This window comes from Dendrobates tinctorius, unplaced genomic scaffold (genome assembly GCF_039654945.1).
Source record: "Dendrobates tinctorius isolate UK_male_01 unplaced genomic scaffold, ASM3965494v1 ptg000324l, whole genome shotgun sequence".
In the NCBI taxonomy this organism is placed as follows: Eukaryota; Metazoa; Chordata; class Amphibia; order Anura; family Dendrobatidae; genus Dendrobates; species Dendrobates tinctorius.
Window position 1 is genome coordinate 281,548 of NW_027361991.1, and position 15,125 is coordinate 296,672.

The window sequence follows — 15,125 nt, forward strand, 5'->3', positions numbered from 1 at the left end:
TTCGCGAGACATCTAGTGGTTGCAGCACTGACGTCACATTAGACAACCATTGAGCTCAGTGGCCCTGCCTGTGTAGATTGAATGCTACCCTTCAAAGCCTAAAGGTACTGTCACACTTAGCGATGCACCAGCGATCCCGACCAGCGATATGACGCGGTCAGGAGCTGGTGCATCGCTAAGTGGTCGCTAGTGAGCTGCCACACAGGCAGATCTCACCAGCGACATAGCAGGGGTCGGGGGTCGCTACTTATCTGTCAGACGAGGCGATCCTGACATCCTCCACCCGCGTCCACGCGTCGCTCATTGGCGCCACAGGAAGCCCAGCAGGAAGTGGCTGACGAGAAACGTCCCAGGACGTTCTCGCACGATCAGCGATAACCAGCGGGGGAGCGGTCGGAGGTAAGTATCAGACATAGCGATATCGCTAGCAATATCGCTATAACGTCACAAAAACCAGTGACGTTATAGCGATATTGCTAGCGATATCGCTTAGTGTGACAGGCCCTTAAGAGTTCACAAAATGGCTGCTGTGCTGTCGACATTATGTCAGTATCGCGGCCAATGACATACACCGGAAAAGGGGCAAAAACTTGCCGATGAAACCAAGGAAGGTGAGTATAGTGAGTTTGTTATTATTTAACAAACTACTGATGAGGTAGAATATTATCTGAAAGAGAACAACCCATTTAAGTCTGAATTTTATGCCATTGCCTTAGTTCCAGCATGTTATAATCTTACTCTTTGTTTACACAGATGAGAGAAGTCTATAAAGATTTGGAAGGATATAAAGATGTAGAAATTCTGGATATAAGGTAAGCTTCTTTATTTTTTGGTTAGCCGTTCACCATCAACCTCACTGTTGGCCTTTGGACCTAAACAAGGAGTGTAGGCCACAAATGAGGATCTACATGTATGTAGATGTCATTTAAGACAGCTGATACACAGCTATTAATTCTCATTATTCTAGTGTCGTAATATTGTAGCGCCCAAATTACTTCTACCTCGCTACCAATTTTGTTCCACCGAATACAACAAGTGTTCACAACAGGATTTCTAATATTCACAACAACAATGGGTCAATGTTTGGAAATATTAAAATTGTCCTTGTATACTGTAGATCTTTTGCACACTTCATATTAATAGGAGGACAACTCGTAAAAATAGAACCTTTTTCAACATCGGACGATTGTAGACCAGGGTTTCTTCCTTTATAAAGCCAAACGGATTCTCCTCCAGAGGGCTCAACTTCACCAAGTTATAGACAATCACTAAAGTAAGCACTGCACAATGTTTAGCTGATGGCAGAATCCTGACGTTCAACTGTTAGTGACAAGGGGAGCTCAGTAATCAGGGTCCCTGCAGCTGGTCATGGAAGTTGTAGTCTTTGAAATTGCCACCATAAAAAGGTGGCACTTTAGGAGTCCCTTTAACGGACATTCTTAAAGCGAACCTTTGAGCAGTATTTTGATAAGTAGAGTGCAGATATGACCATGTTGGTGTTGTGATACTGATTAACATGATACCTTTGGTGAAGAAATCTGTTTTGTAGATTTTGTTTAATCATCGTTTGAGATTTTCTTGCAATGATATTTCCATGCATCAAGGCGGGACTGTAGGTAGGGTCTTTTCTACCTGCTCTAGCCCCTTCGGCTGCCTCCTGTATATGAATGATAGGCATTGATCCATCAGTAACCTGCCTCCTATTTTAAACTTGGGCCGATACAGTAAATTTTGTATAAATACTGAGGTAAAAAGCTCACCAAATACTCAATGTGTGCACATGGCCTTAGGCTGGAGTCATACTTAACGTATAAAAAAAAAAAGAAAAAAATCAGTCCAATTTTACAGCCGAGAATCGCACAAATGTTCCCCGAATAGATATATCCTCAAAGATAGAGAATATATATACAGTATCTATCTCTTTATATTTCATAGAGAGATAGATAGCAGAATAGTCAATAATTCATTTGTCGGCTTCTGTAAAATCACTGCAGGAGCCGACAGGATAGAAGACATGTTTTACATACAGTAAATACAATGGAGCAATCTCGAGCACTCAAAAAGTAAAGGTGAAGTGCACAAAGGGTTAACAAATTTTTATTACCCTATGCACTGGGAATCCACAGCCAAAATATGAATTTTTCAGCAGAAGTTATCTTCCCAAAGTTTCAGTCTTATTGGCCTTTGTCAAGGGTAAATTCTATTAAACAAAAAAAAAAAAAATAACACAAGTATGACAAAAATTTACATACTATAAATTAACACTACATATCATTGTACGACATATATCTTTATGGCAAATACTTTAACAACTTAAAGTTTATTTTGTGAGATCCCTTGGGTAGCTCAAGGATATGAGAAGGAAAAAAAATATTTATATGGAAGTAACAACCCACCTTAGAAATTATTCAGCCCAAAAAGTACAATTTTTTAAATAGTAAATAGTAACATATATAAAAAAAATTTAATATTAATTTCATAAAAGGGCTAGAACAGATCACATAGGACAGTGGTTAAAGTGCAAAATACACATGAGCTCACAGAATAATAAAAATCTAATTCCTGGAAATAGGTAATTCATTGTGAAAGATGTAATGACAAATTAGATAAGAATTCTTTTTATATATACCATGGCCAGTCATTATATATAAGACAGCAGGAGTAACCATAATTGCAAGGAGCTGAACATAAACATATTTACCCAAAGTCCAAGCTGCTACAATGTACGCCTTGACGCGCATTTCGATCTCTTCCTCAGAAGGGGTGCATATATAAAAAAAAATTTATATATGTTACTATTTACAATTTAAAACATTGTACTTTTTGGGCTGAATATTTTCTCTGCTGCTCAATGGTTGCATTTTTTCTATGTATATGTATTCCCTCTTTTAATCTTTGACATTGTTCAATATAATAAAATTGTTTTTTAATGAATTTTTTGGAGGAATCATTTCTCTCTGTTTTAGCAATTTCTCACGGTTCTCCATGTTTCAACTTTTTGGCAGTTTTTTTCTGTAATCCGAATGAAGGTAGTCAGAAACGCTACATCGCTTCCCCCACTGTAAGCCCACCGGTTAGCACACCACCAGCAGCAAATGTTGAGGTGTCGTCGCAAGGCCAAAGCAGTCAGGGAATCACAATGTTATTGCTACGACAGACTGAATCTAGGCCATCAGCAAGACCGCCATCTCCATCACCAACCCTCTCTCATCTGTCATGTCCACCGCTAGTTCCACCATATGCAGCTCTCAAGTCCAGCTCACCCTACCAGAGACTCTGAGTAGGACAAGAAAGTACTCATCCTCTCATCCGCGTACACTGTGTTTGAACGCCCACATTGCCAAACTAATCTCGCTAGAGATGATGCCCTACCGGTTGGTTGAAAGCAAAGCTTTCCGCGAGCTCATGGCCTACGCAGTACCACGCTATGACCTACCCAGTCGGCACTTCTTTTCTTGAAAAGCCATCCCAGCCCTCCAAATGCATGTAACACTTAGAATAATGAGGGTAATATACTAATAAAAATAATGAAAAATGAGAATAAACAACCCCTCAGGAAATATGGATGGCAGACCATCCGGTGAAAGAACCCAATACCAGTGAGTATGGTGGAAGATGATGCTGACAGAGTACCAAGTAGAGATAATATATACAGCAACACGTAAAGATGAATAAAAACACCTTTATTAAGATATAAATGGGTGTACACTTAAAATAAATAAATAAAAAGGCATCCCAAATAAATGCGTAATGTTGGATTATAATAACCTACAACATAGGGTTAAATATATACCCATAAGGCACAGGCTCAAAAATATGAAAAAAGAAAAATAAATAAATATAAATAAAACCTTAATAAAGCCCCCAAAAAGAATTGTGCATACAGTGCACCATGTAATAATAAAGTTGTATATACACAGTGTTTCAAAAAATAAAAAAATAATAACAAACAGCTGTGCAAACAATGTATAAAATGAGAAGTGCAATAAAACATAAAACAAATAAATAAAAATGTGTGCTGTGGACAAAGAAGAAACACTGATGGAGTGCCACGCAATGTGAAAAAGGAAAAAGGAGAAATGGGAGCTAGCGATAAAAAGAAATACCTAATGAGCCGAAGGATGATGCCTGGGGATGCCTGAGACATATCATCCCCTGAGGAAGAAGTTTTTAACTTTGAAACGCATAGGGAAATAAATGTATTAACTACACAACTTGTGAGGAGTGATGGTCTGGTAGCGCACGTTTAATCCATAAAAATTCCTTCCTTGAATCTGAAGATTTATGGCCACGGCGTGGTCATTTGGATGTGCAGCAAGCTGACCTTGTTCCTTTATGCCTGTTACTCTCCTGCAGAGGGTGAGTATAAACCATTGACTTATATCTGTATTTTCTCGGGTAAGACCCTATTGCGCTCTTTTTCTTTCAGTTTCTACTATAGGGGGCAACATGGAAGAGGTGTTCGTGGTGCACACATCCGAAGTGGCGTTGGAGACAGGGGTTTCATGACCATGTTGTGGACTGATTTTTCAAGTACCGCTCACACAACTGGTAATACTGCATCGATAGAAAGTGACAGGAGACAGCACTTGTCAACTATGGTTACAAACTACTTCTCCCATATCAATGTTGTCCCTCACAGGTCATTCCCCTTTGACTAATGGGCCTGTAAACTGGACACCTGGCCTGAATTGGCCCAATATGCCTTACAGGAGCTCGCTTGCCCAGCTGCAAGTGTGCTATCGGAAAGAGTCTTCAGTGCAGATGGATCAATCCTGACAGAAAAAAGGACCCGTCTGTCAACCCAAAATGTGGATGATCTAACCTTCATTAAAATGAACCATGCATGGGTTTCAAAGGATTTTGTCCCACCTTCCCCTGATGACACATAGGTTGCCAGAAAAATGGCTCGCTTTTGTCCTCCTCTTCCTCGGACTTCTCCAATTCCTCCATGTGCAGCTGCTGAATGTCCAACATCAACATATGCCATTTTTTCAACCTCCCTAACTGGGCTGCCTCCCCCCCCAGGGTCACCACCTGGCGCATGCACCCGTGCGAGTGCCGTTGCCCTGGACAGGTGGGTGGGCCCACTCTTGGGCGATGGCACTGGCACAGGGTCCCTCACAGTACAATCAAGTGTCTCTGACGGTGGGGGTGCACACCCGCCGTCAGACACACCGGCGTACTATGAGGGGCCCTGTGCCAGTACCGCCACCCACGAATGGGTCCCCCTGCTTGCTCTGAGCCCCAGCACTTGCAATACTTACCTCTCCCTGCTCCACCGCTGTGTAGTCTGGGCTGCTATATCCTTCACAGGGACTGCCACTACAAATTTGGTGAACTGATAGATGATGGTTAAGACGTAGCAATGCCCTGTCCCGCTGGCTGGGCTCTATCTTCAGATGATCAATGGCTTCCATTTGTTATGGACATCGACTCACAATGAGATGCAGTGGTTGTTTATCATCAGCTTTCACAGTTTTCCTACTCACAGACGTGTGACATTCCTGCCTAAATTTTTAAATGTGTCCTCTCATGCCAATCCAATAGAATCGCCTACGGCCTGTGGCTTCTGTTTTTTGCACTCCAAAGTTACTTGACAGATCATGATAGGCAGTGAGGACCATGTCTACATTTCTCCCTGTGATCACAATTTGATGGAGATGAGTAACGGTGATGGGATCCACGGTACTGCGATATAGCAACCCTTTCTTCACAAAGAACTGTTTTCGCTGTCTTCACAGACAAAGTAATTGAGGGTCAGCATCGCCTCTGAGAATTCTCCCGGGAGTTTTTCCCATGATTAGTAATTCCAAAATTTCTGCAATCACTCGACTTTCCGTCTGTACTTTTATCCATTTTGTTTCCTCTTGCGGAGAGTCTGGACTATCTTACTGAGACTGAAATATATATGAAGATTTAAAAATACCCCAACAGTGTATACTGGTGTACGCTTTGAATACATAACCCTTTTTCTACTTTTTAGATTCTTGTCTAATCCATACTGAGGCTGTGAGTGTCTTTGTCGGACTCCAGAAATATACACGGAGATTTTTAATGTTTAAACTATGCTATATATACCTGTTATCCGGTGATACTGTACCCTTTCTCAACTTTCTGCAATCTTGTCGAATCCATACTGGGCCTGAGACCGTCTGAGTCTGCCTCCTGATTAGAGATGAGCGGTGTTCGAGTCGAACTGTTCGCCTAGTTCAAATTCGAGCTGTTTTGGGCGGTATTCGAGCCGTTCGTCGAACTCGAACACTTTGCTTAAAATTCGGCTGTTTGAGGTTCCGGTCGAGAACGGTTCGTTCTCCAAAAGCGTAACTTTATTTTCACATTAATAATGGTTTTCAATGTTAATAGACAGTTTCATGGCATAGTAGCGGTGTCTGGTAGCCAGCGGTGTAGTACACCTGTCAAGGAGCTACACCGTGTGTGTTTCTAATAATTTTTTACCGCATCTTGTCCAGAAAATCCTTTTGGGCCTTGTAGCACTGTCTGCTACACCGCAGAGGAGCCCACCCATGAACCTAGCTATGCCACCTGTTTATGAAAGAACCAGTTTTTGACAGCATTTAGCCCAGTTAATACTTTGGGCCTAGTAACTGTGTCTGCTACTCAGCAGAGGAGCCCACCCGTGAACCAAGCTTTGCCGCCTGTTTATGTAAGAACTATTTTTTAACTCCATTTAGCCCAGTGAATACTTTGGGCCTAGTACCTGTGTCTACTGCTCAGCAGGGGAGCCCATCCGTGAACCTAGCTATGCCGCCTGTTTATGTAAGCACTGCTACTCTGCAGAGTTACCCACCCGTGAACCAAGCTGTGCCGCCTGTTTATGTAAGAACCATTTTTTAACTCCATTTAGCCCAGTGAATACTTTGAGCCTAGTACCTGTGTCTACTGCTCAGCAGAGGAGCCCACCCGTGAACCTAGCTATGCCGCCTGTTTATCTAAGCACTGTCTGCTACTCAGCAGAGTTGCCCACCCGTGAACCAAGCTATGCCGCCTGTTTATGCAAGAACTGTGTGCTACTCAGCAGAGGAGCCCAGCTGTTAAGCAAGCTACAGCACCTGTGGTTTGGACACTTCATTTTTTCACATTCTTTCTGGAATGCCGGTTAGGCCTAATTCCGGAATTCTGGTTGACCTGCACTTACTGGGAAATCCTCGTTCGCGGGGAAGAATTGGAATCCCAGATCCCCATCACTAACGGGGTTCAGCGGGTTATCCGCACCTGTAAGCGACACACGCTGGTCCTTTCAGTGTAGCGCGCGTGCAGCCTCGGACATGTAAGGGCATGACAGACCTGTTATTGCCGCATCTCGCGTGCCAGAGCCTCGCGTGTCCCTCTAGTAAGCTGGACGCGGACCGCGGGGGCATGCCGGAGTCTCGTTCGTTAACGGAATAAAGCTGACAAATCGCTCGCACAACTAAAAAAGGCCATGCACCACCACCCACAGAATTGAGAAAGCTTGCAATCTGTCCATCCTTCCCGTGGCTGGCATGGTTGAGGTTGCCCGTGTGGAGTCCAATTAAGCCGCAGGCTCCACTCCTGGTGGTGCCCTTGTGGACATTCCTTTAAGGTTCAGCTTTGCAACCATACTGCCCCCTGAAACCAAACACTTTGCCTTCATGGACGCTGTTCGGAGGGTCGTGGGAATAACGCAGCCCGATCGGCAGTTGGCATAATTTATAGTGGGAAGTCCGACGGTATATGATCGTCTTCGATTTTAGAATTTTTAGAATTTTTTTTTATTTTAGATTTTTATTCCAGTCTTTCTTGACTTTATAAGGGCATGACATGCATATATCTGTGTCTCCTCCTCCTCCTTTTACTCCTCCACCTCTTTTCTATATGTAGTTGCCCTTTTCCATATGTTATTTGTGTCTTCTGAGCATTTTGTCTGCTTTGGGACACCTTTTGAGGTGTTTTGTATGTGTTTTCTATGTGTTTGTGTTTGCCTGCCATTGTTTTCAATGGGTTTCGACGGACATTCGACGAACTTGCCTCCTGTTCGACGAACCAAACCGAATTCGAACACTAGCGGAGTGGCTCAACACTACTCCTGATACATAGACTTACATTTTTAATCTTTAAACTATACTATATATACCTGGCATCTGGTGATACTGTACCCTTTCTGCCAGGAAGTCCTCCTCCACCCACCACTCTAAGTGTATCATTGACACCTGGAACATTGGCCCACATGTGTGATTATTTCTTGCGGATCTTTTTATATTGTGGTGTGATCCATCCTGAGCGTGTGACAGTCTGTGGGTTACTCCTGTAATTTATATGTAGATTTAAAAATTACCCCAACACTGTATACAGCTCTACGCTTGTGATACATTACCCATTTACTGCTTTTTATATTCTGGTCTAATCCAAACTGACCAAGTGAGAGTCTGTTTCTGACTCTGGAAATAAATACTGAGATTGACAACGACCCCTACACTGTATACAGCTGTACGCTTCAGATCCATTACCGTTTTACGGCTTTTTATATTGTGTTGTAATCCTTACTGAGCCTGAGAGCGTCTGTGTCTGCCTCCTGAAATATATACAGAGATTTAGAATGTTTAAACTATACTATATATACCTGCTATCTGATGATACTGTACCCTTTTTCTACTTTTTATATTCTTGTATAATCCATACTGAGCCTGTGAGCGTCTCTGTGTGACTCATGAAATATATACGGAGATTTGCAATTATCCTTTGACTGTATACAGCTGTACGCTTCTGATACAGTACCATATATCTGATGTTATTTTGGGTACATTTTCTCCAAAATTTGGAAGAATGGTGGAAGAGGCCGTGGACGACGTGGGCGTGGGGGGGCCAGCTGGTACTGATGGTGGTGGTGCATCTGCTGGTAGTGGCAAAAGCACAATAGCACCTAAGGCAGGAGGTGTTGAGCCTGTGTCATGGTCTGGCTCCGGAAGGCCTGGAAGGCTACCTTTTCTGGGAGTAGGTTAACCGCTTTTAAAGCCGGAGCATCAGGAACTGGTTTTGGCTTACATTGCCGAAACAAACTCCAGCTAATATGCCCTCCTCTTCTGAAGTTTCAAAAAATGCAAGCACTGAGTCATCAAGTGCTGGCTCCTGGTCAGGAAGAACCCCTTTCCTTGTGTCCTTCACCCCCACCAAAAGTGAATGATGCAGCAGGCCACACTTCACATTAGTCCATGTAGCTCTTTCTCACATACCATGCCTGGGTTATCAAGTCAAATCGTGAATTCCCTAGTCCAAGATGAATCTGACATGGAGTGTGGATGGCCAGCCAGGGCAGTGGGGGTTAATCAGTACCAGGCCGGTGTCTCAGAGGGATGTGGCACAGTGGTGATGACCCGGTCCGTGGTCCTGGGCGTCCATGAAAAGGGGTGAATAACATTTATAGGTGAATGATACGTGACGCCACCTCTGGTTTCTGATCAGATTGACCAGCGCTGCAGTGTCACTTCTCTGGGACAGATGGTGTGGTGCAGCTAAGATGTAGAAGCCCTGCACAGGTAGGGCCGTAGTCGCAGGGCAGATGAAAGAGTTGGTAGATGGTGTGCAGTGCAGGATGTAGCAGAGCCGTGCGCCAGGCGCAGGAGAAAGATGACAGACACAGTCGTGCAGTTCCTTTACCTGTACTTGCTAAGTGCCGTCCAGGACCCAGAGTACAGATGGAGAAGGAGTTGGTCAGCCTGGAAGCAAATTAGGAATTCTCTCTCTGCAGATAGGTAGTGTGGCCTCCGTTCTAGCGCTTATCTGAGGTACTCGCAGTACTGAGCTCACTGAAGTTCCCCCTGTTGACTCTCTTTTGGAACTTTCTCATATGGCAGGCAGCCGTAGCCTTTTCCTTCTGGCTCACACACGTCGCTGCTGGGGCCTCCGAGCCTTAGTTGGGAACAGAACATTTACAGCTGCTACTTCCTCCGGTTTCTGCTGCAGGACCGTCAGTGTCCCTACAAACTCGGAGACCAGAATCCGGACCATGCACTGCAGCTAGGAGTGAGCCTTAACTCTGCTCACCCTCCAGCTCCCCTTCTCACGTCCACACACTTCCCCTTCCCTTCACAGACTGCCCTAACTTCCCTCCTCCCGACCACAGAGAGCAGCTCCTCAGCAGTCAGGTTCAGAGCTTTCCCTGCTGGCCTGGAGTGGGAACTGTGTTGTGTGTTGGTTTAACTGCTAGAGAGATCCTTCATTGCTCCCAAGCATGACATCACACTCCCTAGGAGGAAGGTAATGCCACTGTGGCGACCGTACTCCTGGGGGCGCCACAAGTGCACTGATGCCCAGCCACTGCTAGATGATTCTGCTGGTACATTGACTCAGACCCCTACATTCCCCTCGCACCCTACACAGCCAGAATCTGACCCTGATGAAACTCACGTTCCCCTTCTCGCATACTATACCACCTTACACGGTGACAAAGAGGAAGGTGCAGATGAAAGTGCAGGTTCCTTGAGCAGGTGGGGGGCATACTCATGGGTGACGGCACTGGCACAGGGCCCCTCATAGTACGCAAAAGTGTCTCTGCCGGTGTCAGACACACCGCCGTACTATGAGGGGCCCTGTGCCAGTGTCGTCGCCAATGAGTGGCCCCCCCCACGCTTGCTCAGGATCACAGCACTTGCAAAGTTGAAATACTTACCTCTCCCTGCTCCACCGCCATGACATCTTCCGCGTTTCCTGACAGTGACATTCTGGTCAGAGAGCGCGATGGCATCACGTCTGTACGCCCTCTGCCTAAACAGTCCAGGTGCAGAGAGATGGAAGATGGGAACGACGAGGAGTCCAGACTAGTACAGGGATTCCCTAGCGAGGAGACTTATTTAATTGTTTTAAAGGTTGGGAGCAATTTTTGGGGAGCACTATACTCTGGAGAATGATATATGGGGCCCACCATACACTGGAGCATTCCCAAGGTGGACATCAGACACTGGAGCAGCATTTACAGGGCACTTTATACACTAGAGCATTAGAAATGGGGCCCATTATATATGGAGCATTATTTGGGCCCATAAGACAGTGGAGCTTCATCCATTGGGACCAACATATACTGTAGCATTATGTGGAGCTCATCATATACTGTATCGAACATTATATGGGACCAATGATTCTGTATGGAGAAATATATGGGCCTCATTACTCTGTATGGCGCACTAAGCGCTGGCCATAATACTGTATGGAGGAATATACTGTCCATTTTTGGAGCTACTGGAGAATTTAAAATGGATATCAGTCATGAGATGTAAGAAGTGAAGTATTTTTCATTGTACTATACCGCTATTTCTCTGCCGTATCAGAGCATCATGAATTGTGGTATGTGTTAAAGAAGCCCAGTGACACTCTTTGGCCCTGGGCCCACGAAACCTGGAGCCAGCCCTACCCCCCCCCCACAACTTTAGCCAAATAACCCCCCCATTTTCAATGCCTAACTATTATTATAAAGTAAATTAAGGTTGACAAGCTTAAGTAATAAGAATTGATGTTTTTGGCATTTAAATGGGCACTGTAGGTGTGTTTCCTGTCCTCCACTCACTGCCGACCATGGTTCCCCATTGACTTGCATTGGGTTTCGTGTTTCAGTCGGCCTTCGACTTTTCCCGATAGTCGGCCGATTGCGTTCGACCCGACTTTTGCGAAAGTCTAGTTTCGTGACACTCGACCCGAAAAAAGGCAAAGTCGCTCATCTCTAGTGACGTCTCCTCACTCTATACTTGCATTCCCCAACATATAGCAGTTCTGGCCATCCAACATCATTTAGACAGGTATAGTGTATATACAGCCGAATTAAAGGAATACATAAAATCTACACTCTCTTTTCTACTCCAACATAATTATTTTATGTTCAATGGAAAGTTTTTCTTACAAATTAGTGGAGTGGCAATGGGGTTCAGATTTTCACCGACTGTAGCCAATCTAACTATGGCATGGTGGGAGGAGCGCTATGTGTACACGTCTTGCAATCCTTTTTCTTTGTCTATAAAATTATATGCCAGGTTATATGATATAATTATTGTTTGGGCGGGGGAGACTTCAGAGATTAAAAATTTTATTTTTTATTTAAATGTTAACCAGTTCAATCTCCATTTCACATGTAATCATCACCGTGAGAAAATCACTTTTTTGGATTTAGAACTTAATGGTATAGATGGCTGTGGTATTGTCAGCAAAACTTACAGGAAATCTACTGCTGGCAATACAATACTTGATGCGCGCTCTTTTCATCCTTCTCATGTAACCAAAGCAATTCCTGTAGGCGAATTTTTTAGAGCAAAAAGAAGCTGCAGCTCTGCTGTAGGTTTTCATAATGAGCCTGAAAACATCAAACAGCGCCTCTCTAAACGACACTATCCCAACTGGAGTCTGAACAGGGCACACAGAATCGCTGACAAGAAGGATAGGACAGATTTACTTAATAAAGTAAAAATTCCAGCAACAGATAATTCCAACAAGATTCCAACTTTAGTTGTGACACACAGTTCATATTTTAAGTCCATTTCCCAAATAGTGCAGCGCAACCTACACATTTTATATGATGACCCAGTAATCACAGACATTCTGAAAGATGGTATTAAAATAGTGCCAAGGAAAGCAAAAACCTTAGGAAATGCATTGTCACCTAGCTTACATGTAACTTAAGATAATAGGCCCACATCACAGACATGGCTATCCCTCAAAGGTTTTTCCAAATGCGGTCAGTCTCCGTGTAAAGCCTGTACGGTAGCTTTCAAAACCAACCATTTTTACAACCATGATCACAGCAGAAAATTCAGTATTCAGAGCTTCCTAAACTGTAACAGTGACCACGTGGTATATATGATGGAATGTTCGATTTGCAACCTTAAATATGTTGGTTCTACCATCCGTAAGCTCAAGACAAGAATCAGAGAACATCTTTATGACATTGAGAAGTCCACTGACAGAAATATGTCACATGTACCTAAACACTTTATTGAGTGTCATAATCGCAGCAAAACAGGCTTACGAGTTTATGCTATCGATCGTATAACCCAAACACATTCGAGGCGGCAATCACACTGATGCGGTACGTAACAAAGAAGCATACTGGATTTTTTTGCTGAGCACATATGCCCCCACAGGGTTAAATCTCAGACGAGAAGTTATGCTGCGTGACATCGGCGGTCGTGCCCGCCGATGCCCCATCAGCGGCGGCACCCGACGCAGCCTCCTCTCACCTGCGCGCCTCGATCCGCGCGCCAGTCCTGTCTTCCATCCTGCTGCGGTCGCACGCACCGGCCCGTCCTCGTCATCTGGCGGTGGGCGTCACTGAAGGGCTGGGCTTGGGAAGCACTTCCTGGCGCTAAGGTACTTCAGGCTTCCTCCCTAGGAGGAGGATGCCTGGTGAGTGTGTGGAACTCCCGCACTGTTCTAGCCGTATTCTTCCTGTCTAGTGCTACTACTCGGTGCTCGTCTCTGCCCCTGTTCCTGTGTTGTTTCCGACCTTCCTGCCTGCCTCTGTTCCTCCTGTCCGTTCGGTCCTCACTGTCTGTCCCTACCTTCCTTCTGTTGTTCATTTCCCCTGGTCCATCTCCTGCCTTCCTGGTCTCCCTTTCATACACCCGTCCGGATATATATACATAACCCCCCTGGGGTTTCCTCGTCTGCCCTCCTCTCCTCTGTGCCTCGTCCTGTTGCCCCTACAGGCATTTCTGCAGGGTTCCTTCTTCCTCTGATACTCTCATCTAGGTACCCTTGTCTCTGTCTGTATTCCCTGTCCCTCCTCTTGCCTTGCTTCTCCTTGAGCCGTCCCTCTTGGTATCGGCTGTCGCGGTTCTGACCTCTGTGGTCTTGCCCCTAACGATCCCTGTACGGGGGTTGGTCATCACCTGGTGCGCTCGGCCCAGGGGCTCCAGATTCGCGATCCAGAGGGTCCACTCTCGGACGTAGTCTGCTCCTGAGCGTCACATGCTGCATTATTAGCAAAGGAAGAGAAAAGGAGAGGAGGGAAGAAAGTAGGAAAGATATATATATATATATATACAGTGGGGAAAAAAAGTATTTAGTCAGTCAGCAATAGTGCAAGTTCCACCACTTAAAAAGATGAGAGGCGTCTGTAATTTACATCATAGGTAGACCTCAACTATGGGAGACAAACTGAGAAAAAAAAATCCATAAAATCACATTGTCTGTTTTTTTTTCATTTTATTTGCATATTATGGTGGAAAATAAGTATTTGGTCAGAAACAAAATTTCATCTCAATACTTTGTGATATATCCTTTGTTGGCAATGACAGAGGTCAAACGTTTTCTGTAAGTCTTCACAAGGTTGCCACACACTGTTGTTGGTATGTTGGCCCATTCCTCCATGCAGATCTCCTCTAGAGCAGTGATGTTTTTGGCTTTTCGCTTGGCAACACGGACTTTCAACTCCCTCCAAAGGTTTTCTATAGGGTTGAGATCTGGAGACTGGCTAGGCCACTCCAGGACCTTGAAATGCTTCTTACGAAGCCACTCCTTCGTTGCCCTGGCGGTGTGCTTTGGATCATTGTCATGTTGAAAGACCCAGCCACGTTTCATATTCAATGCCCTTGCTGATGGAAGGAGGTTTGCACTCAAAATCTCACGATACATGGCCCCATTCATTCTTTCATGTACCCGGATCAGTCGTCCTGGCCCCTTTGCAGAGAAACAGCCCCAAAGCATGATGCTTCCACCACCATGCTTTACAGTAGGTATGGTGTTTGATGGATGCAACTCAGTATTCTTTTTCCTCCAAACACGACAAGTTGTGTTTCTACCAAACAGTTCCAGTTTGGTTTCATCAGACCATAGGACATTCTCCCAAAACTCATCTGGATCATCCAAATGCTCTCTAGCAAACTTCAGACGGGCCCGGACATGTACAGGCTTAAGCAGTGGGACACGTCTGGCACTGCAGGATCTGAGTCCATGGTGGCGTAGTGTGTTACTTATGGTAGGCCTTGTTACATTGGTCCCAGCTCTCTGCAGTTCATTCACTAGGTCCCCCCGCGTGGTTCTGGGATTTTTGCTCACCGTTCTTGTGATCATTCTGACCCCACGGGGTGGGATTTTGCATGGAGCACCAGATCGAGGGAGATTATCAATGGTCTTGTATGTCTTCCATTTTCTAATTATTGCTC

At 44.7% G+C, this 15,125-nt stretch overlaps 1 protein-coding gene across 1 annotated transcript in view; it reads left to right on the plus strand.

Annotated features, from left to right (window-relative positions):
* LOC141074121 (uncharacterized) overlaps nt 1-15,125 on the plus strand; it is a 95,179-nt gene that overhangs the window by 9,822 nt on the left and 70,232 nt on the right. The window contains exon 4 of the mRNA XM_073561652.1: nt 754-812. Coding sequence (XP_073417753.1) covers nt 754-812 — 59 coding nt within the window. The remainder of the gene's footprint in view (nt 1-753; nt 813-15,125) is intronic.